The 27139-nt window shown below is 45.3% G+C and overlaps 1 protein-coding gene and 1 long non-coding RNA gene across 7 annotated transcripts in view; one reads left to right on the forward strand and one right to left on the reverse strand.

Moving 5' to 3' along the window:
- Positions 1-12390: 12390 nt before the first annotated feature.
- Positions 12391-27078, reverse strand: LOC134807387 (uncharacterized). 2 transcript variants are annotated; one of them, XR_010147694.1, is made up of 4 exons: positions 26904-27078; positions 23924-24127; positions 19782-19907; positions 12391-13874 (listed from the first exon to the last, which is right to left on the reverse strand). It is a non-coding gene; the product is annotated as an uncharacterized LOC134807387 (long non-coding RNA). The 2 variants fall into 2 exon arrangements; XR_010147693.1 differs by lacking the exon at positions 26904-27078 and adding an exon at positions 25507-26205 and having other exon boundaries at positions 12549-13874.
- Positions 20659-27139, forward strand: part of SORL1 (sortilin related receptor 1) — a 185445-nt gene continuing 178964 nt past the window's right edge. The window contains exon 1 of one of the 5 annotated variants that reach the window (XM_063784581.1): positions 20659-21221. Coding sequence is in view for 2 of the 5 variants with exons in the window: in XM_016922169.4 (XP_016777658.2) it covers positions 26561-26845 (285 nt within the window). In the remaining 3 variants the exon portion in view is untranslated. Of the gene's footprint in view, positions 21222-26155; positions 26846-26953; positions 27058-27139 lie in introns of those variants that run through there. The other 4 variants (XM_016922169.4, XM_016922170.4, XM_063784582.1 and 1 more) reach the window with 4 other exon arrangements.

The raw sequence follows: 27139 nt of genomic DNA on the forward strand, positions 1-27139 counted from the left end.
TGTATTTTTAGTAGAGACTGGGTTTCACCATGTGAGGGTTTCACCATGTTGGCCAGGACGGTCTCGATCTCTTGACCTCATGATTCACCCACCTCGGACTCCCAGTGTTGGGATTACAGGCGTGAGCCACCAAGCCCCGCCACACACACTTTTCAACAATCAGATCTCCTGTGAACTCAGAGCTAGAGCTCACTCATCACCAAGAGGATGGCCCAAGCCATTCATGCAGTATCTGCCCCCAGGATCCAAACACCTCCCAGCAGGCCCCACCTCCCACAGTGGAGATTACATCTCAACAGGAGATCTGGGTGGGGACAAATATTCAAACTATATCAGTCACTTTCCCCAGCTTCCTTTGCTCCAGCCCCACTGGGTTTTGTTTAACTTCTTAGGCGCTTAATTCCTTCTGGCCTGAACCTTTCCTACTTGCTTCCTCTTGCCCATTTGTGTGGCTGGTTCCTAAAGACCATTCTTTAGATGCCGACCCAAATGTCACCTTCTTAGAGAGGCATTGCACAGTCCCATCTGTCCAAAGGAGGTTGCTCATGTTTTTCCTTCTTCGTGTGGGTGTGTGTACCAAAATCTCTTTAATTCCGTCATTGGACATTTTTTTTGTTTTACTAATATTCAGACATTGTGAACAATGCTTCAAGCAATATCTTTGTACCTCTATCTCTGATATAATTATTTCCTTAGGAGAAAGTCCTAGAAATGGAATTGCAAGGTATAAGATTATTAACGTTCTTAAGGCTTTAAGATGTTGTCTTTGGGTAGGATCTGTTACATCTTGCGTCCTTACAAATTCTCCTAAGCTTCAGTGTTCCTCGCAGGACAAGCCGTCCAGGAGGCTGCGGTCAGCACTCCTGCCTGGTCTGTGGCCTTCAGGCGATTCAGGGCCAGCTGCAGGGCCTGGAATTCAAACATTCTCTTGGCAACACAGAGGCAGTCTGGAATACCCTTTTCTTGAAAGATATTTTCACCAGAAGTCCAAATGGCAGCAAGCCCTCTGCCTTTATCTGAGAATCCGTTCTGGTTCAACGGGTAGTTGAGTGCTAAACTTCTGGGAAATTGTGTCTATCCCGGATTCGCGCTTCACCATGGAATCCAGTCCCTTCTCCAGGGCTTCACCCACGCTCCCTGTGATCTCTGAGTCGCCCTCCTTTTCCACAATTTCATGTGTAATCTCATTTTCTGTTTCTGCTACAATGTCAAATTCTGGAAAAAAAAGGACCTGCATCGTGCAAACTCCTATTGTGTCCGAGCCTGCTCCTGTGTCAATCTCCAGTGTGGCATCCATGCTCCTTAGGGCAGTAATGTGCCTGTGACATCGGGTGCAGGTTTGGGACCCTTAACATCCACAAACCCTGCAGAGATGGGACCACACTAGAGAGCCACGCATTCTCCTGTTTCTGGAGGAGGCTTCTCTGAAGGCAGCTCACATGAGTAAAAGTCACTTTTTCAGGTCGCAGTCCCGCGCAAGGGGCGGAAGATGCGGCGGCGCCTGCCAACGCCGCGGGAGGGCGAGCGCGCGGTCGCAGAGCTCCAAGACCAGGTCCCGGCTCCGCAGCGCCCGGCCCAGCCCGGCCCGCCCACCTCGCGCGGAAACTTCGAGCTGCGCAGCCGCGGCGCCGGCGCCTCCCCCGCAAAGCTCCGCTAAGTGCGGCCGGCGGGGGTGCGGGGCGTTGGGCACCGGACCATTTTCTATCATACCACCCTGTTTGTTTCCTCAGGAACTTCACAATTAGTAATTAGTTTATTTGTCACCTCACTTGCTTATTGTCTATACCTATAATAAACTGTAGCTCCCTAAGGTGGTGGTGACATCTGATTAGTTTATTATTGCATCCCAGTGCCCTGACGTATTATTCATGTTTACATATTTACATATGAATAAATATGCATATTTATTATTGTATCCCAGTGCCCTGACATGTTATTCATATTTACGTATTTTCATTTTTACATATGAATAATGTATAGAACGGATATATGTATACAATAATGTATGTATGTATAGGATGAATGAAAACGATGGATGGATGGACTGATGAATGGATGGATGAAGAGTGATGTGAGGTATTCACATCTGACTCTTCTTGGCACTACCCTACTGTGAGAAGAGCTTCTCTTGAATCTGGTGAGAATTGGTGAAAACAAAGGGCAGGCAAAACTGTACTAGCTCCTGGACTCTTTCCCACCGCTAGGGAGCCCTGGAATGTCTCCCTACAGAGCCCACCCATGGCCCATTCATTCTCTACAGAGCCTTGGGGTTTGTTTCTCCACAGTAGTTCAGCCCCCCTCGCTGATCAGAGCAGAAAACCAAGGTTCAGAAAAGAGACTTGATAAGCTTGTAAACACACAGTTCATTTGTAGGAGAGATAATTATACTCAACAGTCATTAACTTTAGCCACCCCTAAGTCACTTTGAGTTGACCTCAATGTATTTGGCTGTCACTCTGTGGATGGCCTCATCCAGGCTCGTGAGGATCAAGGCAACATTACGAGGCTCACCATTTTAGTCTACATCTCATCCCACCACTTATCAGACTATGCCTGGTGGCAGAAGCCTGTGGGGTCGGGGTGTGGAGAGGCTTGCCAGGGCTTGCTCATCATCAGCCGGTTATTGGGAATCCGCTGGTGGAAGTGTCAATCCAGAAGGGAAAGCTGAGTGGAGAATGGACCCTGAAGTCAGCAACATGGAGCGCAGGGTCTGGACTTGGAGTAGACCTTAGAGATAACCCACCCCCTATTTCCTCTCAGAACCAAAGGAGTTATACATGGGGGACTTTGGAACGGAGAAGTGGGTCAACGTTGACAATGAAGAGTAAGGACAGCGAAGATGTGAAAATGAGGAGCTAGGTCAAGAAGCAGCGTGTTCATGGGCCAAACCTTTCACTTGGGCCCTGAGCAATGCCTCTCTGGGTCATGGGGACATCTTAGAAAACTTATCAGGCTAGAGAAATTGCACCTTCTCTCCTAGTGCCCTTTGTCAGTACCACATCCAGCAGTGGCTGCTCTTTTATCCCTTCCTTTAATCTCCTCATCCTCTAAGCAAACCCTGCTCTTCAGAGAGTAACAGTGTCGATGATGTATGTCTTAGCACGACTGGACCCTCCCAAACTCTAATTGATGGGTAGTGTCTGTCTAGAGAGCCCTGTGTTGAGAGTTCTGAGGCATGCAGTGGGCTGAGTGGGACACTCTACTCCAACCAATTTATGGTGTCAATCACGGGTAGGGGAAGGATCAGTGAAGGGATGTATGGCCAGGTATTTATCATGCCTGGCAGAGTGAATGTATTTAAGTTCATTGTTACTTACGCCAAGATCATTTGCAATTTCAACCTTATTTCTTTTTCTTTTTTTTTTTTGAGACAAGGTCTCACTCTGTCATCCAGGCTAGAGTGCAGTGGCATGATTTTGGTTCACTGCAACCTTTGCCTCCCAGGATCAAGCAATCCTCCCACCTCAAGTAGCTGGGACCACAGGCTACACCCAGCTGATTTTTGTACTTTTTTTTTTTTTTTGGTAGAGACAGGGCTTTGCCATGTTGCCCAGGGTGGTCTCGAACTCCTGGGCTCAAGTCATCCACCTGCCTCAGCCTCCCAAAGTGTTGAGATTATAGGTGTGAGCCACTGTGCCTGGCCTCAATCTTATTTTTAATTTGGCATAAATGGCTTTTGTCTTCTGGAAAAGAATTTCAGATGTCAACAACAGATGAAAAAGATATTTCATGGACTCAGTAGCTTCTGCAATCATATCACTAAGGAAACAAATACTTTTAAAAAGATCTACAAGCATCCTTAAGTGTTTTTGAATACATATCTTATCACAAGAGCCCTAAAGAATTTATCATTTTTTCATGTAAGAAAATCAAGCTTTAAAAAAATTAACTTTTCCCCCATACTGCTAGTATCAGCAGAGCTCAAATTTCACTTCAGTTCTGGCAATTTGCAGGGCCCAGGATTTTTTATTACACCAGTAAATAAGTTCCTCTTTTGTCTTTGCTTAAAGCAGTCCTGGGGATGAGGGTAGAGGGAAGGAATGGCTACACAGAGACAGAAGACATCCCTGCCCAAGAACACACTCACATCCCAAGACTCAGGAAACTTTAAATCCATATATGAATGAGAGAAGGTGAACCTAACTGGAACTGTATCCACAGCTATTGTTTATATAATGAAGAAATACATAATTAGAGTTGGGAGTGATTAATCAAGGATAACTTCCTGGAGGGAATAATTTCAGATTAGAGTTTTGAAAGATGCCAGGAGGGAGAGGATTCTGAGAATAGAAAAATGAGAATCTCACTCATAATTTCATTAGTTCTAGCTTTTCAGATGGGCCATGTATGCAAATGTGTTTGAATGTGAGAAGCTGTATAAAGAAATCACCTTTTATTTCTTTGGAAATTTCTGTTACGTTCTGTTTAAATGGCTGAAACTCTAGGGGGGGCCTGCTAAGATTATTAAAAAGAAATTGGTCATTAAATTTAAACTGTCTAGTAGATGAATTTAAAAAGCCAGCTGTCAGAAAACCCCCTCACTTAAAAATAAGGGGCATCATGGAGTTATCACAGAGGAATTATGAATAATATGGCTGCGGTCCCTCTACTTTCTGTCTTTTTGGTTTTTACCCCAATGAAGAGAAAAGGAAATTAGGGAACTGAGAGTATGAAAGAATAAACATGGCTGATGTAATTACATAATCTGCGTCAAGAGACCTTCTTTTTCTGTCTCACAGGTGTGTCTCTCGTTACTAGCTGGGGAGGTAAGGAGGGCAAGTTGGGGAGGTGGTACAGCTGAGTGACCCTTTGATTTAAAAAATCTAAATTGCAATGTCTGTGTAGATTGTCTTCATCATCTAGTGGTCCACCATGAAGTGCAAAGAGTCCTGAGAGGATGACCCCTGACCCTTGACCCCTGTCCTCAATGCCCACCATGGCATCAAACCCATAGTGTTCCTTTCCCCTACTAAATGTACACCAAAACACCATGGCTTTTTTTTTTCTTTCTGAGACGGAGTCTCGCTTTGTCACCCAGGCTGGAGTGCAGTGGCGCGATCTCAGCTCACTGCAACCTCTGCCTCCCAGGGTCAAGCAATTCTCATGCCTCAGCCTATAGAGCAGCTGGGATTACAGGTGCTCGCCACCACGCCTGGCTAATTTTTGTATTTTTCATAAAGACTGGGTTTTACCATGTTGCCCAGGTTGGTCTCGAACTCCTGGCCTGAAGTGATCCACCCGCCTTGGCCTCCCAAAGTGCTGGGATTACAGACGTGAGCCACTAGGCCCGGCATGAGCCACTGCGCCTGGCCATGGATGTTAAAACAGCCTTACATTGAAGAGTTTAGAAAAGTATTCTAGCCAGATGGAGTTGGGGGCTGTTTGGGATGGCTGTGCTTCAAGCCTTCCTTCTGGGAAATGTCCTTCCCCCACATCTGCTGATTACTGTGGGCACATGACTCCAGTTGACCGACCAGAATACCCCATCCTCCTGGATATAGAACACTGAGGCATGTGACCTCAGCAGAATCCTCTTCAGGGACTGATATGGACTGAATGATGTGGTGGGGAGAGAAGGTTCTCTCTTTTCTCTTTAAGGATAGTATAAGCCAGGGACAATTGGTGATCATCTTTGGGTCATATGGACAAAATCTGAGTGAAGCCAACGGACCCAGGTACCTATAGAACTAAGAGGTGACAAAAAAATAATAGTCCTTACAATTTGAAATCCTAGACTCAGCCAGGCCTGAAGTTAGATCACCTCTAGACCTCTTGGTTATATAAGTCAATACATTTTCTTTATCACTTCAGCTGGTTTTAGTCTCTACCCCTTACATCTAAAAGACTAGTGGCTAATATAGAGGGAAGCAGACACAGGTAGAGATAAAGGGTTGTGCCTCTTTTAGATAATTTTCTCCTTTGTACCTTTTACAAAGGGCTGGATCTTACTGCTTATGCTTTCGGAGGGCATCCCTCATGGACATTCCTTTCTTCCTATCTTCTCTCTCATTTTTATTCTCCTTTTAACCTCTTCTCCTTCTGCTTCCCCATCCAATCCCCCTTTCTCTTGGAATCTACCACCTTCCTTGGAGAAATAGTCAAATTTCAGTCTCCCTAAGTTTTTTCTTGTATATGGTAAGTTTCACATTCTCAAGCTCCATGGGGTATCAGTGGCTTGACTCATGTACTCAGTGCTGCTGCTCTGCAGCCAGAAGGGGAGAGTTCTGGTGTTAGGGTCCATTGGCTCCCCCAGGAAAGGAGGCAGTTTAAGCTTAAGTCCTGAGGATAAGGGAAGGAAGTAGAAGGAGAGCAGCATGTCACTCCGGGCCATGGGTGCCTTACTCTCTGTAACCAAACACAGGTCATGAATTCAAGGACTAATTGTCATAAAAACATTTATCTGGTCTAAATAAGAAATTCATATTCCTCTGTTATCATAAATTTGACACTTTGAGAGCAATAATCTTGACTCATTTCATTAAGAAAGCATTTTTCCTTTCTGAGTTGTCTCTCTAGTGGATATTCATCTCTAAATTGCCAGATAATAAACAGCTCCGGACCTAGACACTTCTTCCTAACCACTTGTTTCCCTGCCTTATGTTGCTGGTGTAGGGTAAAGGTAAGAGGCTGGATTAGTAAGCAAAGTTTCAGTTGCTGTATCACTATATTAAAAATATATCTAAGATCTCATTTGGGAGTGTGAGGATTGAAACAGTCAAGAAAACTTGCTCAAGATAGCTTTTGACAGCAAGCTGACCAATGCTTAAAAATCAGGGCTGGATGCGGTGGTTCACACCTGTAATCCCAACACTTTGGGAGGCTGAGGCAGGAGGATTGCTTGAGGCCAGGAGTTTGAGGCCAGCCTTGGCAACATAGTGAGACCCCATCTCTACAAAAAATTTAAAAATTCAGTGAATGTAGGGGCAGGTGCCTGTAGTTCCAGCTACTCTGGAGGCAGAGGCAGGAGGCTCACTTTAGCCCAGGAGTTGGAGGCTACAGTGAGCTATGATCATCACACTGTACTCCAGTCTGGGCAGCAAAGCAAGACCCCATCTCTTAAAGAAAAAATCAGAACTTAAAACAACCTTACATGTGCTTAGGAAGGTTTTTGACTCCAAGAAAAAATTCAGGAAGAATTTAGAAGGGTCTATTTCTACTTAAGAAATCCAAAGGTAGTTTGAAAAGTGACTGAGAATAATTAAAAGATAAGGGGAAAGGAATAAAATTATTTCTAGGTATTCACACTTAACTATTATCTGTATATTAGTTAACATTCATATAGCTGGTAACTATGTGCCAGGTACTGTTCTAAGTACTTTAAAAACATTAACCTATATAGGCTGGGCGCAGTGGCTCTCACCTGTGAGCCCAGCACTTTGGGAGGCCAAGGCGGGTGGATCACCTGAGGTCAGGAGTTTGAGACCAGCCTGGCCAACATGGTGAAACCCCATCTCTACTAAAAATACAAAAAATTAGCCAGCGTGGTGGCGAGAGTCTGTAATCCCAGCTACTCAGGAAGCTGAGGCAGGAAAATCGCTTGAAACCAGGAGGCAGAGGTTGCAGTGAGCTAAAATCGCACCATTGCACTCCAGCCTGGGCAACAAGAGCAAAACTCCATTTAAATATATATATATACGTGTGTATATATATATATATATACCCATATAATCCACATGACAACTCTCTGAGATAATTTAAAGTATATCATTATTTTAACTTACTAATAGCAGTGGTATCAAGAGAATGGGAAGACAAGCCACATACTGGAAGCAAATTTTTATAAATGACATATCTGATAAAGAACTGCCATATAAAAATAAAAAGAACATTTAAAATGCAACAATAAGAAAATGAACAACCCAAATACAAAATGGACAAAAGATCTGAGCAGATGCCTCACCAAAGAAGATATACAGTGCACAAATAAGAATGTGAAAAGATGCTCAATATCATGTCATTACAGAATTGCAAATTAAAATTAATAGCAACAACAATAGCTAGTATTTTTCAAATGCCCACAGTACTCATACTTTATGAATCTCATTTAATCTTCACAACACCTGTTAAGAAGTGGGCACTCAATTATCATGATGATTTTATGGATGAGAAACCCAAGACTGGAGAGGTGAAGTAACTTTCCAAAGGCCACGGTTAATGGATGTGAATCCCTATCTGTCTCATCTTAAAGCCTGTGCACTGAATTACTGTACTATAGCCTATTAATATTTAGTCACTTTTAATAATTTACTGTTTTTATACAGTTTTAGTTTTACGTTCTTACACAATTGAGTGAAAAAGTAAGCTTATCTAACACCTATACATATTTAACGAGGTTATTACCCAGGCACTACCGTTCATCTGCAGGGAGCTTGTTCAAATTGGCAGCATAGTACATAGGTCAAATTTAAGAGCTTTGGAAAGTTCTCTTTGTGGCCAGGTGTGGTGGCTCACATGTGTAATCCCAGTCCTTTGGGAGGCTGAGGCGAGCAGATCACTTGACCTCAGGAGTTTGAGACCAGCCTGGCCAACATGATAAAATCCCGTCTCTACTAAGAATACAAAAATCAGTCAGCATGGTGGTGTGTGCCTGTAGTCCCAGCTACTTGAGAGGCTGAGGTGGGAGAATTGCTTGAACCAAGGAGGTGGAAGTTGCAGTGAGCTAAGATTGCACCACTGCACTCCAGCCTGGACGACAGAGTGAGACTCCGACTCAAAAAAAAAAAAAAATTAAAAAACAAAACAAACAAACAAACAAAAACTATTTGCAATAATCTAAACTAATAAAGTTATAGGATAAAATCACAGTCTTGGGGGGCAGTTATTCTGCTCTTCATTTCCATACTGTCAGTTTGACAGATGTTGACTGAATAGCAGAAGTGTTCTGAGATGGCATATGCAATTGGATATTTTAACATGAATTTTAAAAAGCTATGATTTATAAAGTGTGCAAAACTTACATGAGATAATGCAGTATTCTGGGCTAAGAGTGGGGGAAACTCTTACCAACCCGAGCCTGAAGGGACCAGAGGAAGGGGCAGTTACTGACACCCAGAGAGAGCAGCTGGATGGAAGAAAACGGCCCCACAGCGGCAGGCCTTCAGTAAAGGGACATAGCTAACCCATAACTACCTGGAAGGCAGGAAAGTAGGGGAATAACTACCCTGCCCTCCTTTCTTTGCCACACTATGATCTCCTCGCAGTGCCTCCAATTGGCCAAAGCCAACTGGAAGCCAAGTGCCAGTCTCCTGAAGCACAGGGCAGGGCAAGAAAGGATGAAGACTGGCTTAAAGGAAAATGGACAATATCCAGGAAACTGATAATGGCCCAAATCAGGGCATGTGCTTTGGTAAAATGGAATTTCTGAGTGTGGCAAATTAAAATCCAGCTCCTGGATCTGGGGAATCCTCACTAAGTGTGGTTACCTAAGTAGTTGGGCAGCCTGACTATTATAATCCTCTCTCAATCTCTCTCTCCATCAATTACATTTAAAGAGGCCTCTGACTCAAATGCACCAGCCCACAGCTTTGGTTCCCTTTGTGTTCTTCCTTACCCAGCTGGCACAACTGCTGAAGTGCGGAGTGCAGAAGAACCCTCCGAGCTGTTGTTGTAGCAAACGGCTTCCTCCTGTTAGAAATTTCACAAACCCACCTGCTCAATAGACATCCTTCCTGAGGTAGGCTTGGAAAGGTTACAAACATAAGCAAAGGACAGAAAACTGGGTTCCCATTTCTGGGCTTGTGCAAAGTACATGTGATTGTTGCATAGACAAAAAGAAGGGATGCTAGAGGGCAGAAAGCTGTTCACATGTTGGCCCAGTTCACAGTTTCCTGTCTTTACCTTTCCTTCAAAAGTTCTTGGGGCTGGTGTTAGGCACAAATGGCCCGTCCCTTTTTCCTGTACTTGCGGGTGATCTCATACGGCTCACCTTGACCATGATGCCCCACTGCAGTGCCTTGCTCAGCTCTGCTCTCTGATAACGCCCTGTGCACTGGCTCTTTCCCTTTGCTCTGTCCCTTTCCCTTTGCTCTGTCTACTTGTCTTGAGTCTCATTTCTCTTATCTGGTTGAAAGAAATGCAAAGAGATAAAAAGAAAAAACATGTCACTTTACTATTACATGTCAATTTTCAATTTACTTGGTTGCTAACAGAGTGATGTAGTTCTCGCTGTGTGTTCTGCAGAACCCTAGGGATTGGCAGAGTTAAGCAAGCAGGGCTTTAGAAACCCTGGGCCCCCTGCAGCCTCAGTACCATACATCTGCTTTTGTCTGTTTCATACATTGAGGTTCCATGTCAGGTTTTAATTGTAATAAATCTAGTTCTGCTGCTTGAAATTTTCAAATGGTTGTAAACCACTGGCTAGATCTCCAAGGGTACTTCTCTTTTGTCAGGGGATTAGGGATATCACGATCACAAATCAACTGAGGAGCAATGAAGTGATTAAGGGCACGGGCTCTGGAGCTCAACTGCCTGTGTTCATATCTGAGCTCTGCCCTCTACCAGCTTTAGGACAAGAGCTTGAGGACCTCCCACACCCCAGCTCAGTGATCTGTGATGTGTTGGGCTACAACTCAGGATTGAGGAGAGGCTCTTGAGCAAGAGCCATATTCTGGGTTCTCACAACACTGCTTTTGAAATAAAGGTTGTCCAGTAAGCCAGTCACATGCACACAAGAAGAAGAGGAGAGGGAGGAGAAATGAGTTCCTCATAGGTGCTAAATATATTAGACATGGTTTTAGTTGATTTAGTCAAAATGACCACGGGGAGAAGACTGTTACACAACTTCAGCCTAACAGTGCTACGGTTTCCTGCTCCTGTTTCCCATGTCTATCAGATTTGTTCCTTGCATTTTCCTTGGCTAAACCACAGCTTCATATTCCACTATGCTCTATGGTCTGCTGCAATTATGCCTTAATGAGGACAAACCCATTTCCTGATCTCTTTAATGAAGATTTGCTTCTTGACCCCCCATGTCCCCTCATTAATCTCCCCTCATATGGCTCCAGACTGCACTGCTAGAGGAACCTGACAACTCTCAGACAAACAGAAGATGCACTAGAATATTTAAAGTTCTTACTGCAGTGGTTTCTGCAGCCTCCTGCTTTCACTGAAATTATAAGTATAAACGGAGCCTTATCTCACCTATGAATGATAAAACAAAAGTAGGGAGGACTCAGATGAAACACAAAGAAGAATGTTCTTGCTGCAGATATTAGAGGCACTGAGACAGGTTACTGAGGAATGCTGCAGACCTCTCTTCCCAGTAATCCTAAAAATAATGGGAAAGGAGTTCGCCAGTTTGGGGTGGCTGAGGTACCTGGAACCGAGAAACAGGGCTAAATGATTTTGGCAATTCCTTTCTGGGACTTACTAGAGCCTAGTGAGCAAGAATATGGACTTTGCAGTCAAATAGACCTGGAAATGAGACCCAGTTCTAGTACTTACTAGCTGTGAAACCTTGGGCACACTACTTAGCCTCTGTACAGAGAGTCACAATGAGGATTAAATAAGATGAATGGACAAAGTGTTTAGCATAGGATCTGACTCCATGAGAGTGATCAGTAAATATTAGCTTCAGCACTTAGCCTAGGGTTTTATTCACCCATTTTCTTTCAACCCACCATGTTCCATGTCATCTGCACAGACCCATTCTTATGCAACCACTGAGTTGAATTCTTTCTCATCTAGCTCCAAAATGGCAAGTCTCCAAGTCTGAACAAGTTTGGCAATCTCAACTGGTTCTCTTATTAATCAGCTGGGATTGAAACTTCTGACTTAATTCTAAGTAATATAGTTTTCACAGAAATGACCCAGGTCATATTCTGTCATTCAGTCTACCTCATGTAGAACCTGATGAAGGTGCTACTGCTGATGGCTTGGTTGTTTCTCTTCATTCTTCAAGCCCAGATTCCCCTGTTCAAAGAGCCAGACTCTTTGAGCTGGAAGGGACCTTGGCATCATTTAGCCTGGGATAATTGCTATACTACAGGTAATCTAGACTCAAAAATAGACTAAAACTGTGGGCCACAGGGCTTATAGGGGAGTCTTACTGGTGCATTTGACTTCTGTGTAGTTTCACGGAAGGGCAGAAGTTGATGGGAAGTGGGAGTAGGGAGGATGTTTAACAAAGGGAATGTGCAAACACCACATGTTCTAAGATATAGGAACATAGAGTGGCTAAAGGTTTGCGTTTCAGGAGGCAAGTACTTAGAGGTAATGGTAAATAGGGGAAGAATTTCAGAAAAGAAAAATAAACAGGTTCAAGAAAGTTTTCGGTAACATAAGTTTCCACATCTACGTGGAGTTCTCCAAAATAGAAGATGAATGCAGGTTTTGCCTTTTCCGAAATACATGATTAGTTCAGCATTACATATCAAGTATCACACCGAAGTCTTAAAATCTGAGGGCTTTTTTTTATTACTTAATCAGAACTCCCAATTTGAACCGTCCACAATATCTCTGATAAGCATTAGTCTAGCTTAAATACTTCCAGTGCCAAGGCATAATACTGGAAGAAGCAACTCATTTCATCCCTTTATTTTATTTTTATTCGAAGCATAATTACATATGGTAAAATACACAGACCTTAAGTGTATAATTTGATTAAACGTAATTGTTTAATCAAAATGTGAAAATTGCCATCACCCAAAAAATTTTCCCGTGCTCCTTTCCTGTGGCCCACCCTCCCTCTACATTCTCACAGGCAATGACTATTCTGATTTCTATTTCCATAGATGCGTTTTTCCTGTTGCTAGACTTCACATAAGTGGAGTCACTCACTGTGTGTACTCTTTTGTGTCTGGTGCTTCTCATTTAACATAATATTGTTGAGATTCATCTACGTTGTTGTATGCATTAATAGTTTGCTCCTTTTTATTGTGGGGCAATATCTCACAGTATGAAAAATCTCAATTTATCTCTTTAGTCTATTGATAGATATTGGCATTGTTTCCAAAGTCTGGCTTTTAGAAATAAAGCCATGGCCAGGTGCGGTGGCTCATGCCTGTAATCCCAGCACTTTGGGAGGCCGAGGCAGGCGGATCACAAGGTCAGGAGTTTGAGAGCAGCCTGGCCAATATGGCGAAACCCCATCTCTACTAAAAATACAAAAATCAGCCAGGTGTGGTGGTGCGTGCCTGTAGTCTCAGCTACCCGGGAGGCTGAGGCACAAGAATTGCTTGAACCTGGGAGGCGGAGGTTGCAGTGAGCTGAGACGGCTCCACTGCACTCCAGCCTGGGCGGCAGAGCGAGACTCTGTTTCAACAACAACAACAAAAGAAATAAAGCTACAATGAATATTCTTATCCAACTTTTTTTGTAGACATATAGTTTCATTTCTTTTGAAATTTTTAGATCACATGATAGGTGAATATTTATGAGAAAATGCCAGTTTTCCAAATGGCTCTACCATTTTATACTTTTGCTGGCCATGCATAAAACATCCTGCTGCTTCACAGCCTCTCTAACATTTGGTACTGTTAAAATTTTTAAATTTTAACCATTCTGGCGGGTGTGTAGTGGTATCCCATTGCATTTTCAATCTGCACTTCCCTGACGACCAACAACACTGAGCATCTTTTTTATGTTCTCATTGGCCATGCATACATTCTCTTACATGCGGTGTTTATCGAAGTCTTCTGCTTGTTTAAAAAAATTGATTGTCCTTTTATTATTGATTTGTAAGAGTCCTTTGTACATTCTGTTTATGAGTCCTTTGGCACCGTGGAGAAAATTTCCACTTTGGAGCCAGACACCCAAGGGATTTGAATCTTGGCTCTGTCTGTATATCTTCTATGAGTAACTCAATGTCTCTGATCTTCAGCAGTTTTGTCGGTAAAATAAAAATAATTCTCACCATACAGGATTGCTTTGAGAATCTGAGAGAGCACAAATACAGCACTGAGTTCAGATCCAATCCTGGCACATAACAGGCACTTACAATAACATTTAAAGACGGTGAGTATTAATGTAAATGTTTAAAGATAATGGCTGAGTTGGCCCTCTGCTAAATCTCCTCTATTCTAAGTTAAATATCTCATTTCTTCAACTGTTGCATAAAATATGATTTCCAGACATTGCTGCCACAAGTTATATTTGAATTTTTTAAAAATCAGTAAGACAAGGGCTTTGGCCAATCAGAATGGACACAGGCCATTGGGCTGGATGAGAGTTTAGGAGGCCCCTAGTGGACCAGACGTTCATTAATCTTCTAGTTACTGGATTCTGGGGGAAGTTCACAGTGTTCTGGGTGGGGAGGCATGGTGCCTGGGACAATGGGATTTGGTAGTGCTCAGGAGCTTGCTGGGGCTCAGGAAATGATACCCCAGGGTGGGCATGGTGGCTCATGCCTGTAATCTCAGCACTTTGGGAGGCCAAGGCAGGTAGATCACTTGAGGTCAGGAGTTCGAGACCAGCCTGGCCAACATGGTGAAACCCTGTCTCTACTAAAAGTATAAGAATTAGCTGGGCCTGATGCTACATGGCCTGTAATTCCAGCTACACGGGAGGCTGAGGCAAGAGAATTGCTCGAACCCCGGAGGCGGAGGTTACAGTGAGCCGAGAGCATGCCACTGCCCTCCAGCCTGGGCGACAGAATGAGACCCTGTCTCTAAATAAATAAATAAACAAACAAATAAAAACCTCCAGAGGGCCAGAGGATGGCATGCTGAGACTTTGAACTAAAGAAGATGGGAAAGCCCCACCAGCAGCCTCAGAAACAAGTTCTTGCCCTCCTGTCTCTTGTCCCTCTTTCTCTCCTGACTCATAGAAACCAGAATTCCTCTTTCCCAAGGTGGGTCACAGAAACTAGAATTTCTTTCTCCCAAAGCAAGCCATGAGCCTGGAAAGATCATATTCTCCCTTAAAACTTCTTTCTTGAAGACCTTCATTCAAGAGCGGTCCCTTTCCATACTCAGGAGGAAGGAGGTCAGGAAGAATCTGAACAGACAAGACTTGCTGGGGTTCCCTTCTCAGTCTATTACCACTAGATTATACCCTTTTGTCCAGTCGCATTTCTACGTAGCTGTCCATTCTTCATCAAAATTAACCATGAAAGTAGACAGTCTTCCCTGGGTCTTTGGGTCTTGATTTCTGAAGGCTCTTGTGTCACATAAAATTATGATTAAATACAGTTATGCTTTTCTCTTGCTAACTTGTCTTTTGTTATAGGAGTGTTGGCTGTGGCCCTTATGATGGGTGAGGAAAGGGATCACTCCTTTTCTGCCCCTACTGGCTGCAGAAGTAACTACTTACCAATGGAGATATAAGTATTTCAATGTTTTAGAAGCGAGACCCAGGAACAGAGCTTGCCTACTAATTTTTAGGCCCATTATCTCCATTACTACTTTCTGATTTTGGAAATAACTATTGGTTGTTCTTGGTATTGTTTTCCACTTCTTCTAAAGGGAAAAGAACCCTTGATTTGTAAGTGGGTACATGAATGCTTTGAATAAGGCCTCTATTGGCCAGGTGCTGTGGCTCACGCCTGTAATCCCGCACTTTGGGAGGCCGAGGCGGGCAGATCATGAGGTCAGGAGATTGAAACCATCCTGGCTAACACAGTGAAATCCCATCTGTACTAAAAATACAAAAAAAAAAAAAAAAAAAAAAAAATTAGCTGGGCGTGGTGGTGGGCGCCTGCAGTCCCAGCTACTCAGGAGGCTGAGGCAGGAGAATGGTGAGAACCTGGGATGCGGAGCTTGCAGTGAGCCAAGATTCCACCACTGCACTCCACCCTGGGTGACAGAGTGAGACTCTGTCTCAAAAAAAAAAAAAAAAAAAAAAAAAAAAAGAATAAGGCCTCTATTTCCCAGCATCCCTTGCAGGTAGGTGTGACTATGACACTAAGTTCTGGCAAATGGGATGTGAGCAGAAGTGATGTGTATGCACTGGCTTGTGCCCTTTCTCCTTCCCACTGAGTGGCTTGAGGATGTTCTGGTGAGCCATTGTGGATCATACAGACAAAGGAGGCACCCTGGGATGGCACAGCAATGAGACAGAAGGAGCCTGAACTCCCGACAGCTGCATGGAGCTACAGCAGAGACACCAGCTAATGTGTGGGAGAAACACACTTTTGTCTTGTGTAAGCCACCATCATTTTGGGTCTCTGTGGCATGCAGCTAAAGTTTTATCCCAACTAATCCACTGATCCTAAAAACCCGTGTGCCACTACCCCTACTCTTACCCTAGTTTTCCAACAGGAGCACTTAGTAATATATTGCAATTGACCTAGATAAGTTTATTCATGCCCAATCATTAGTTATTTTTGATAGACAGAGTAGCTGCCAAGTTGGAGCATGTAAGCTTTAGTTAATCCTCCACAACCTCACTGCCAGATTTTAATGATAGCAAACCTTGCACCAGATTCTGCTATACAGGCAGATGTTTATTAAGTAAATATTTATTAGCAAGAAGGCATAGGAAGTCTCTCAGCTCTTTGAGGTGCTTTCATTGCACCTTACTTGAATGTGCTTTACTAGACGCAGATGCGACATTCCAGAGTCGGCATTCAGTTAAACTTATGGTTGGTAACGAGCAACTAGAATCCTTAAACCCAAGGACACAGGAAGAGCTAGGGATTAAGACTCAATTGGGGCTGGGCGCAGTGGCTCACATTTGTAGTCCCAGCACTTTGGAAAGCCGAGGTGGGTGGACTGTTTGAGGTCAGGAGTTCGGGCCCAGCCTGGGCAACATGGTGAAACCCCGTCTCTACTAAAAATACAAAAATTAACTGGGCGTGGTGGCACGCACCTGTGGTCCCAGCTACTCAGGAGGCCGAGGCAGGAGAATCGCTTGAACCTGGGAGGCGGAGGTTGCAGTGAGCTGAGATGGTGCCACTGTACTCCAGCCTGGGTGACAGAGTGAGGCTCTGTCTCTCTCTCTTTTATTTATTTATTTATTTATTTATTTATTTATTTATTTATTTATTGAGATGGAGTCTTGCTCTGTCGCCCAGGCTGGAGTGCAGTGGCGTGATCTCGGCTCACTGCAAGCTCCGCCTCCCAGGTTCATGCCATTCTCCTGCCTCAGCCTCCCGAGTAGCTGGGACTACAGGCGCCCACCACCACGCCCGGCTAATTTTTTGTATTTTTAGTAGAGATGGGGTTTCGCCGTGTTAGCCAGGATGGTCTTGATCTCCTGACCTCGTGATCCGTCCATCTCGGCCTCCCAAAGTGCTGGGATTACAGGCGTGAGTCACCGCGCCCAGCCGAGGCTCTGTCTCAAAAAAAAAAAAAAAAAAAGACTCAATTGGCATCTCTGAGGCTAGAGGACATGAAGATGTGGGATGGAAAAGAGTGTCTATAAGACATTTTTGACAAGCCATATGTCTTGAATACTTCTGACTTTACTAATGACAGCCCGTTTCTAATACTTATTAATCTAACTAACAAGCTACTAATGAAAATTCATTCTCAACATTCGTTATGCTAATTAGTAAAAAATCACTTGCATTGATTGAGATTTAGAGCTACCCTGGAGCTAGGGTTGGACTTTCTAGTGCTAGCTGACCACCCTTGAGGCATGAATTCCTGATTAGGACAAATGACTGCCCCAGGTTGCTGGCCAAACAAACACAGTAAAATCTGGCTGTCTACAGTGGCATATCTAAAATAAATTCTCACAATGCCATGTCAAACAGACAAGAACCTAAGGCATGAATATTCCCACTGAAGGAAAAGCCATGGTTTTATACCACTCTCCTGTTCCATTGATGTTGGAAGCTTTTCCTTATTCATAGTTGCTATATTGTCTGTAGTAGATTTTAAATACTTCAATATAAACAGAGTTGTGTATATGTGTATAAATTAACTTTAATCCATGCTAGGGGTGTACAGCTCACGTTTGAAGGGACTTCATCAGAAATCCATGCTCTAAATGTGATTGGCACTTAAAGCATCCTGGTCAGGAATTCAAGCTTTTCAGGGAGCTGCGCTGAGAACATCATGTACATTTGAATCAGAAGGTGTATAAATTAGCATAAGGAATATTAGTTATTATTTTTCACTGGTGAAATTAGCGCTGCTCAAGAAACATAGCTGGAGTGGGCTTGCTTGGACAAGATGTAAGAATCCAGCAGACCCAGCAGGCTGATTCCTCCTCCAGAGCTGTTGAATTCATCTGGTCTTTTGTCTCTCCACTTAAAGGGAAACTGTTCTCTGATTTGACCAGGAGTTTGGTGGATCCTGGCCTCAGAACATTGCTCCATCTGTTTGGGGTCTAGGTTCTCCTGTAAGGGTTTTAGGGGTGCCCTGAGCCTTCTGGTACAGGATGTGTGATGGCCTCTAGCCTGCTTGCTAAGAAATGTGTGTGTGTGTGTGCGTGCATGTGTGTGTGTGTCTGTGTGTCAGAGAGAGAGAGAGAGAAACCTGGTTTAATTTATAAAAACTAATCTCAGTTTTTATAGCAACATATCACCTGGTAGTGAGGTTGAAGGGACATGTACAAACCTGAATAAAAACCCAAAAATTGCTGAATGGCCAAATTGATTTACCAACAATACCTAACCCGAGCTTTGCTCAATAACAATAGGCATCATTAGCTAAACAAGTTTTATGTGCCAGGCGTTCACTTTCTAAACCATTGACATGTAAAATCTCAATTAATCCTTTAAACCTGCAGATGTAGGTAATTCATATTTACTTACGGATGAAGAAACTTAGGCTCTGAGAAAGTGCCTGAGCAGATCCAGCAGGTCTCTGGCAGAGCCGGATATAAACCCAGGTGAATGGGCTTCTGACGTCACGCCTCTAGTACTTTACACTGCACATGGATGCAGGTTAAGCCCATTTCAATCTCTGGTTCCATTTTAGGTGATTAAATGATCTGGGCAAGATTAAATTATGAGGTGGAAGAGGGGCGGAAGGGTGGACAGGATCTGACTTCAGTGGGCAGGATAAAGAAATGAGGACACGGTGGGTGTCCCCCTGCTGGGAGGCATCCAAGACAGATGGGGGAGCAGGAACCACACTCCATGGTTGGCAGACTGTAAGTATTCCATGGCGTCATTATCACAGAATAGCAGCCTTTTAGAATTAAGAATAGTCTTAATTTGTGCTGTGTTGGGTTTTTCATTTACATAATGTTAGATTTCAAAGAAAATTCATACACAAAATTCACTGCTAATTTAGCACTGAAGCTTCTGTTGAAATAACCATTGAAAAGGAACAAATTTTTCACTCACCTCTTTGCTTAGGTGGTTGGGCAGTTTGAAAATTTGCCTCCGAGCAGGTCTGTTGGTATGATCCAAACTCTAATCGCAGTTTCAATAATTTATTTGGTGTGGAGGATTTAATGTAATTTAAGGGCTCTGAGAAAATGTATTATTTTATGTGGAGCCTCATTAAAAGCACTTGCAGTTTTGAGTCTGGTGGGAATGATGATTTTAACAGGTGTTAATTCAGCTGATGACACCACGTAAAATTTCCAGGGTGATGGATTTAGAGAAGGCGCACAGTGAGAGATATGATCTGTCGCACCCTCTGGGAGATTATATGCATGATACACAGGTCCTCCCACTTCTCCTGAGCTGTAGCAGGAGATGGGCAAAAGTGGCATTTGGAACACGTGTTGTGGCCCTGGTGAAACAGGTGCTGGAAGAAGCGCTTCTCAGAGCCCCTGGCTGCACAGCCTCCACGGATCCCTGCACCACAGTGCTGAAAGGGACGAGCTGGGTGCTCCACCCCAGCTTCTGCTGTCCCCACAGCTCTCCTTTGGTGTCTCTCTCCATTGGCCTTCCCAGCCTCCCATAGCAGGCACCACCCCGCCTACTTGTTCCCACACCCTACCTTGCCGCCACTCTACCCTGAAACCTTTCCTCCTTCTCAGACGCTGAAAATAACTTCCTGCTTCCTCCTGGAACCAGAGCACTTTAGCCTTCTCCGCTTGTCCCGTTCCAACTTCCACACACACACCTGAAACCACAGCCCATAACGTCTTATTCTCCAGAGAGTTTGCCTATCACCCTCCCCAAAGCCAGTACTCATCTTTTTTTCCCCTCAAGACAGAATTCTTTTTGTATTTACATATTTCTGCTAGTTTCATGTTTATCTTTCTTCTCTTTCTCAAGTTCCTTGCAGTTAGTGGCTGTGTCCTTTATAGGCATTTGGACCTATTATTGGGCAGATGATGACTAGGACATGCATAAAAATATGTTGCAGGGAAAGGACCCCCTTCTTGCTCAGGCTGGCTGCCCTGGTGCTGACAGGCCCTCAGAGGCCTCTCTGCCATTCTTTGCAGTGAAAACTAGAATGAAAAATTCAGTCTCCCCAGAGCATTGATTCAAAATTGTTCCTCCTTCCAGAACCAACTGCCGAAGGGTGTGAGGAGCGGGGGTGGGGGTAATTCTCTCTCACCACTCCCTTCACTTTTATTTCAATTCTGTAGGATCTACTCTGTCTCTGTTAAGTACAAGACAGGGGAATAGACTCCAAGACATCATTACAATTTAGAAAAGGAGATAAGTACCAAAATGGTTGCTCTAATGGAAGGCAGAACATGATCAACATCTGAAAAGAGGCCTAAAGCAAGTTTCAGGGCCTCTAGGAGTAGTTGGGGGAAATCCAGGAAGAGGTCAAGAAGTGGCCTTTTAGTTAATGAATAAACAAGGCCAGAGGGGAGAGCATTTCAATCTGTTCTGACTGGAAAAGGGCTCTGGGGGATCCTAGGTTTCTGTTAGACTGTATCCAGGAGAAGGCCAGGCATGGTGGCTCATGCCTGTAATCCCAGCAGTTTGGGAGGCTGAGGTGGGCAGATCACCTGAGGACGGGAGTTCGAGACCAGCCTGGGCAACATGGTGAAACCCCGTCTCTACTAAAAATACAAAAATTAGCCAGGTGTGATGGCACATGCCTATAATCCCAGCTACTCGGGAGGCTGAGGCAGGAGAATTGTTTGAACTCAGGGGGTGGAGGTTGCAGTGAGCTGAGATCGCACTACTGCACTCCAGCCTGGGTGACAGAAACTCTGTCTTAAGAGAAGAAAAAAAAAAAAAAAGAAAGGAAAGTATCCAGGAGACGTGGGCCAAAAAGCTAGTCTGACTGTCTGCTTTCCCTGTCTTGCTGGCCCTAAGAGAGTGCAGAGGCATCTGCTGAAACAAAGCATCACATTTCAACTGTGCTGTGTCCAAGCTGATTGGTCACATCCCCAGGCTCGTCTGTGCCTAATGCATGCATCCCCAGTGAATGTACAGCAAAGGCCTCAAGGGAAGAAGATACAAGCCTTGATATGTAAGTACACGGGGATATTCAAATAATCTTCAGCTTAAGTTCCTCTCATTCACTTCAAACCCAGGAGGGGGAGTCCTACTCCTCTATATTCCCAGGGAAAGAGGTAATTTCCTAGGGACCCTCAGCAACCCATTGTCTTATGTCAGGAGGTTTGTCCTTGGGTCTACATAATTATAAGAAACTTCTAGGTTCCCGCTTCACACACTTTGTGAGAAAGGTCTAAATGCTTTCTTGATCTAGAAGTTCAGGAAGTTGAGTTACGCAGGGATGAAGGCCAGACAAGGGTAAACAGTGGAACCAAAACTTGAGGGCTTTTTTTTTTTTTTTTTTTTTTTTTGAGACAGGGTCTCTCTCTGTCACCCAGGCTGGAGGGCAGTGGTGCGATCTCAGCTCACTGCAGCCCTGACCTCCTGGGCTCAAGCGATCCTCCCCACTCAGCCTCCTAAGTAGCTGGGACTACTGGCATGTGCTACCATGCCTGGCTTATTTTTGTATTTTTTGTAGAGATGGGGTTTCGACACATTGCCCAGGCTGGTCTTGAACTCCTGGGTTCAAACGATCCTCCCGCCTTGGCCTCTGTAAGTGCTGGGATTAAGGGCATAAGTCACTGTGCCTGTCCGAGGGACCTTCTAAAACTTGCGCTCTCTCACAGGTTTTGAAACACATTGGAAACCAAATCCCTCGCTAAATTCATCTCCTAGAAAAGTATAGAAAACAGGACTGGACTTGTGAGCTTTGTAACTGTAACATTACTGCTAACTTGTCCCAATCAGGGCGTGAGGGTCAAGCAGATACAGCATCGCACCTAGGCTAGGTACCTAGGAAGGGAGACAGCGCTGGTTAAGGCAGGGCTGAGTTGTGAAGGAGGTGAGGCCTACAGCCACTCCCTTTCCTTCTTTCTGCCCTAGTTCCCGCTGTTCCACTATACCCAGGACTTGAAATACCAGCTCTTCTCTTCCTAAGGGAGGTATCAGATGTGGCAGAAAAAGGGAGCCTGGGTTCAAATTTATCCCTTACTAACAGTAAGTTAGCAAGCCTGTTTAACTTTAGGCAAAGCAAATAGTCTTCCTTTCTGAATTTCAATGCTTAAGGTCTGTAAAATGGGGGTGACAATAATTCTCGCTTTGGCCCACTTCAAAGGGTTGCTGTGCGATGGAATGAGATAGATAATGCTGTTAGAATGTTATGCAAATGTAAATCACTGCTATGCAAAATAACTTACTGCTATTTCCAGAAACTCCTCTTTGGATTTAATTTAATCAAGAGTGAGAATATAAGTTACTTATTCTATGCTCTGGGTGCATTTGTATTTTAAACCTCATCAATTATCTTGGACGCTTTCCTAACTGAAGTAGATTTTGGCAACAGCAGGAGAAGGAGTTATTTCTTTGAGGGCAGGCGGGTATTTCTATTTTGCCTGAGCTGGTGAGGTAAATGGTAGCTATTTGGCCAAAGTAACAAGGAAGAGGGAACAATGTTTACTATCCTAAGGGCAGGGAAGTCCCTTTTCTGCTTTAATGACTCTGGTCTGGTTGCGTGACTCAGAGAGGCCTGCTTTGGGGGAGAAAACGAGGTGGGAAGCAGATGGTGGTAAGAAAAGATCTGAGATTCAACTGCATTGGCCCCTTAACCAACCATTGCCACCAGGACAAAGGTGGTGTCACTTCTCACCTTCATGTAAATGCATGCATCCTATAAATATCATTGAGTGCCACCATGTGCCAAGAGTATGCTGGGCACTGGGCGTCTAGACTTGAATGAGATAGACTGGTTTTGTCATTCTGCTGCTTGTAGATTAAGAGGAAGATGGAGATTAAGCAAGTGACCAGAGAGGAAGGATCAAAGGCTACAGGGGACTAGAGCCTTAGAGTGAGGGCTGTAACCTAGCCTAGGTGCCTAAGGAGGCTGCTCTGAAACCTGAAGGATGAATAGAAGTTGACCAGCCAGGAGGTGAGCATGTGAGAAGGCCACAGGAAGAGAAAGAACAGAAAGAAGTCAAATTAGGCTTTGGGGAGTTTTTTCCTCTTCGTGGCTGTCCTTGCTGCTATTTTAAACATGACTCCACCTGGATAAAAATGTAGGACACTGTGACCTCCGTGTGTTTGTCCTCTACCTCCATCTCCAGTGGCCTAAGATGGGCAGTAGGACAGAGGAGGGCAGTTTAAAGTCTGACAACAGGCTTAAGACTGTTTTATACACAGCTGTGAGTCTATCATTACATTTCCGTGCATGATTATTTTCGTCATGATGCTGGGCAGCATCCGAGCAAGGCCATGCAAGATGGGACAGAGGGGGATATGGTACTGTCTTCCATCCTGCACCCCAACTTTGATGTTACTTCAGAGGGATAGAGGAAGTGGTAGCTTGTTTACAACCCAGAGCTGGTTTTGAAGCTGAGAGGAACACCTCACTCATATTGCACGATTCAGCTCTAACTCCTGTCCTGGGTGACCTTGCCTGTGGCTGCTCCTATCTCACGACCCAGTGGGGGTCCTGAAGGTTTGGGAGTGGTCAGGGCTGAAAGGTGTCTTTTCATTTAACTTATGAAGAAATCGTAAGAGGCAAGATGATCAAGACAAAAAATTACATAATAATTTGGTTGCAAAGCCAGGACTAGAATCTATGTCTCTAATGCCACCTGCATGCACTATTTCTCTCTGGAGGCCTTCACACACATTTGCACAGCTATTTCATATACTTACCTCATCTGATACTCTCAGCAGTCCTGTGAGATTGGTAGGGATTAAGATCTCTATTTTACAGATGAGAAAACTGAAGCTCTGAGGAGGTTTGGCCAAGTCCCCACAGCTAGAAAGTCAACCTTCTGACTCAGAATTCAGCGTGTCTTCCACTGCGTTCTGCAGTTGTGCAGCAGGCACAGTCTTGGGGGGTTGCTGATTATCTACCTGAGAATGGTTTGGAATGTAGATAATGATTAGATAGGAGGGCTTGCAAGGAGTTAATTAACCATGTTTGAATATTCTTACCAATTCTCTAGCATTCAAGTTGCAAATCAACATCAAAATGAGCAAGTAGCTGGCCCTGCCCTACTAGTCCTTCTGTGCAAGGGGCCATCTGAACCTTAAGCCAGCAGTTTGTGTGGGCAAACAGATCCCCATCTTCAAATCCACACTTAGGAGACTCCTGTCTCTGTTTTCTGCTGGGACTCTGACACTTGCTCTTGCAGAGAAGGTTCTCATTAAATATATGTTGGAAAAACCCCAATAATTGAATCATCTACAGGATGTTCTCACTTTAGCCATATTGCCTTCATTTTCCTTTGAGGGCTAAATGGGAGTAGAGATATCTTTGCTGCTGGTCCTGAGAGACCATGGGGTTGTCCATTCCTGGTAAGGTGATGCTGACCAGACAGAGCTGATCTAGATGAGGGGTGGGAGGTGACAGCGGTTCAGTGGCTTTCTTGGAGGATGCATGATTGTTTGAATTATTATTTTTAATTGACATATATAAGTATATAATAAATATATATGTTATATATATGAGTTAGAGCTGAATTGCACAATATGAGCAAGGCGTTCCTCTCAGCTTCAAAACCAGCTCTGGGTTGTAAACAAGCTACCACTTCCTCCATCCCTCTGAAATAACATCAAAGTTGGGGTGCAGGATGAAGGCACCCCAATAATACCACACTGGGCACAGTGTGATATTTTGATACCTGTATACAATGTATAAGGAACAAAGCAGGGTGGTTAACATAGAGAATGCATGATTTGCTTGGTGGGGAGAACTGGATGGTTCTGTAATTATGTTGAGATGGACAGAAAGACATCATCTGACTTGGGGAGAAAATCGGGTTTGGGAGGAGGTGGGAGAGTGCAGAACCTGAGGCAGAGGTCCCCAGCAAGTCTGGCATGGGGTAGGGTAGGGTGGTTGAATACTGGCTTCAGGGAGATGAGGCAAGCTGGCCTGACTCTGGCAGGTTGTCAGTGGTAGTCCTGGGTAGAGGAGGGGGCTTTGCTAAGCTACCTGAAAAGTACTAGAGTGGGCCGGGGTAGGAATCGGGCTACCGTGGCTTGTCGGAGATGAGGAACGTTTTTAGAAAATTGAACTGACCATCCCTTCCTTCCCCTGAACAGCAGCTTGTATGCAACTATAGAGGTAGTCTCCCTTTCAGCCCTGCTTGCTGTGTCTTTATTCTTATCAAAAACCAGGATCTGAGTCCAGAGGGCAGTGAAACATAAAATGAAATAGGAAAGGTTGCAGTAGTACATAGACCTTGGCTGCTCCCACTAACCTGCAAAAAAAATATTTTCCTTGGGCGTACCTTAGCAGTTCCATGGCAGAAGTTTTATCTCCTGTGGTTCAGAGAGTTTGGCTCGTCAAGCTGAATGTAGGGTTAAAGTGTGTCCTCCCTCCTCTGTGGGTGTTTGCCTAGCTCCTGGCTGTGGGTTGAAGGGACTGGTAAATATGTCTATTTTACTGCTGAGGCAGGGTGGCTCAGTGCTTGGTCACCTTGGAGGGATCATAAGCAAGCCGCCGCTGGGGCCCTGTGCCACGCACAGGTATTCATGCGTGCGTGCAAGCACACCCTGTATAGCTGTGTAATAATTGTCCAGGTGTGGTGCATTCTTTGTCAGATGTACCCTTGTTTTTACTGCCTCTGTGCAGGATGTTTATTTGCTGTGCTTCAGGCGGGGGCACGTAGCTTGATCAAGGGTAGTTTTTGCTGTGGCCCCTGCAAATACGTTGTGGTGCCCAGAGTAGATGAAAAACTGTGAGTTTCCCAATACAGCGGGTTCATCTGGACTCTTGTTGGTTGCGTTCTAGGAGCTAATTCTGTGGCTCTGGACTCTTCCCTGGAGGTGGGGAATGAGGCCGGGGCCGGGAGGAGGTGGTCTTGTGGCGCGACTGCGGGCTGTGCACTCAGGAAAGTGGCCACGGTTTAGGACGACCTCGACACGACCCTGTATAGGAGGCAACTAACTCCAGAGAAAACGAGCGAGCCCCACGCAACTCTTCATTCCTGCAGGGAGAACAAGGAGGTGTGCCCGCCAGGGAAGGGACGCACCCCCGCCGGCGCTCGCTGCCTTAACTTCCCCATCCCCGCGCCAGGGAGGGGCCGGAGTCGCCGCCGAGGCCGCCGAGCGCAGAAAGTGCGCGAAGGGGACGCGCTGCGAGCCTCACACGTGACGGCGCCGCGCCGAACCGAGCGGGACCTGGCGGCAGCGGCGGCGGGCGCAGCGGGGCGGCCCGGAGCGGCGCGGGCGGCCTGGAGCCCCGGGAGCGGCGCGCGCGGTCCCGGCCCAGCGGCTCTCCTGGCCTCGCGCTGCACATTCTCTCCTGGCGGCGGCGCCACCTGCAGTAGCGTTCGCCCGAACATGGCGACACGGAGCAGCAGGAGGGAGTCGCGACTCCCGTTCCTATTCACCCTGGTCGCACTGCTGCCGCCCGGAGCTCTCTGCGAAGTCTGGACGCAGAGGCTGCACGGCGGCAGCGCGCCCTTGCCCCAGGACCGGGGCTTCCTCGTGGTGCAGGGCGACCCGCGCGAGCTGCGGCTGTGGGAGCGCGGGGATGCCAGGGGGGCGAGCCGCGCGGACGAGAAGCCGCTCCGGAGGAAACGGAGCGCTGCCCTGCAGCCCGAGCCCATCAAGGTGTACGGACAGGTGAGCAGTTTCGCAACCCGCCTCCCTCCAGTTTTTTCCTCTCCCTGCACTTCCTCACCCCCGCATCCATCCGTTGCAGTCGCCTCCTAGGTGCAGGCACCACTGGGGACTTCCCGGCTTGCATTTGTTTTTTTCCTTCACGAGTACAACCGTCAGCACTTGAATCGCATTGATCTTTCCTTCTTCCTGTCGATTTAGTAAACGTATTCCAGGTAACTCGCCGGGTGCAGTGCGTATTACCCCAGGGTGTGTGCAGAGAGATGTAGTTTCCGGCAGGTATAGGAGGGGTGCAGC

Source organism: Pan troglodytes, chromosome 9, assembly GCF_028858775.2.
Source record: "Pan troglodytes isolate AG18354 chromosome 9, NHGRI_mPanTro3-v2.0_pri, whole genome shotgun sequence".
Lineage (NCBI taxonomy): Eukaryota > Metazoa > Chordata > Mammalia > Primates > Hominidae > Pan > Pan troglodytes.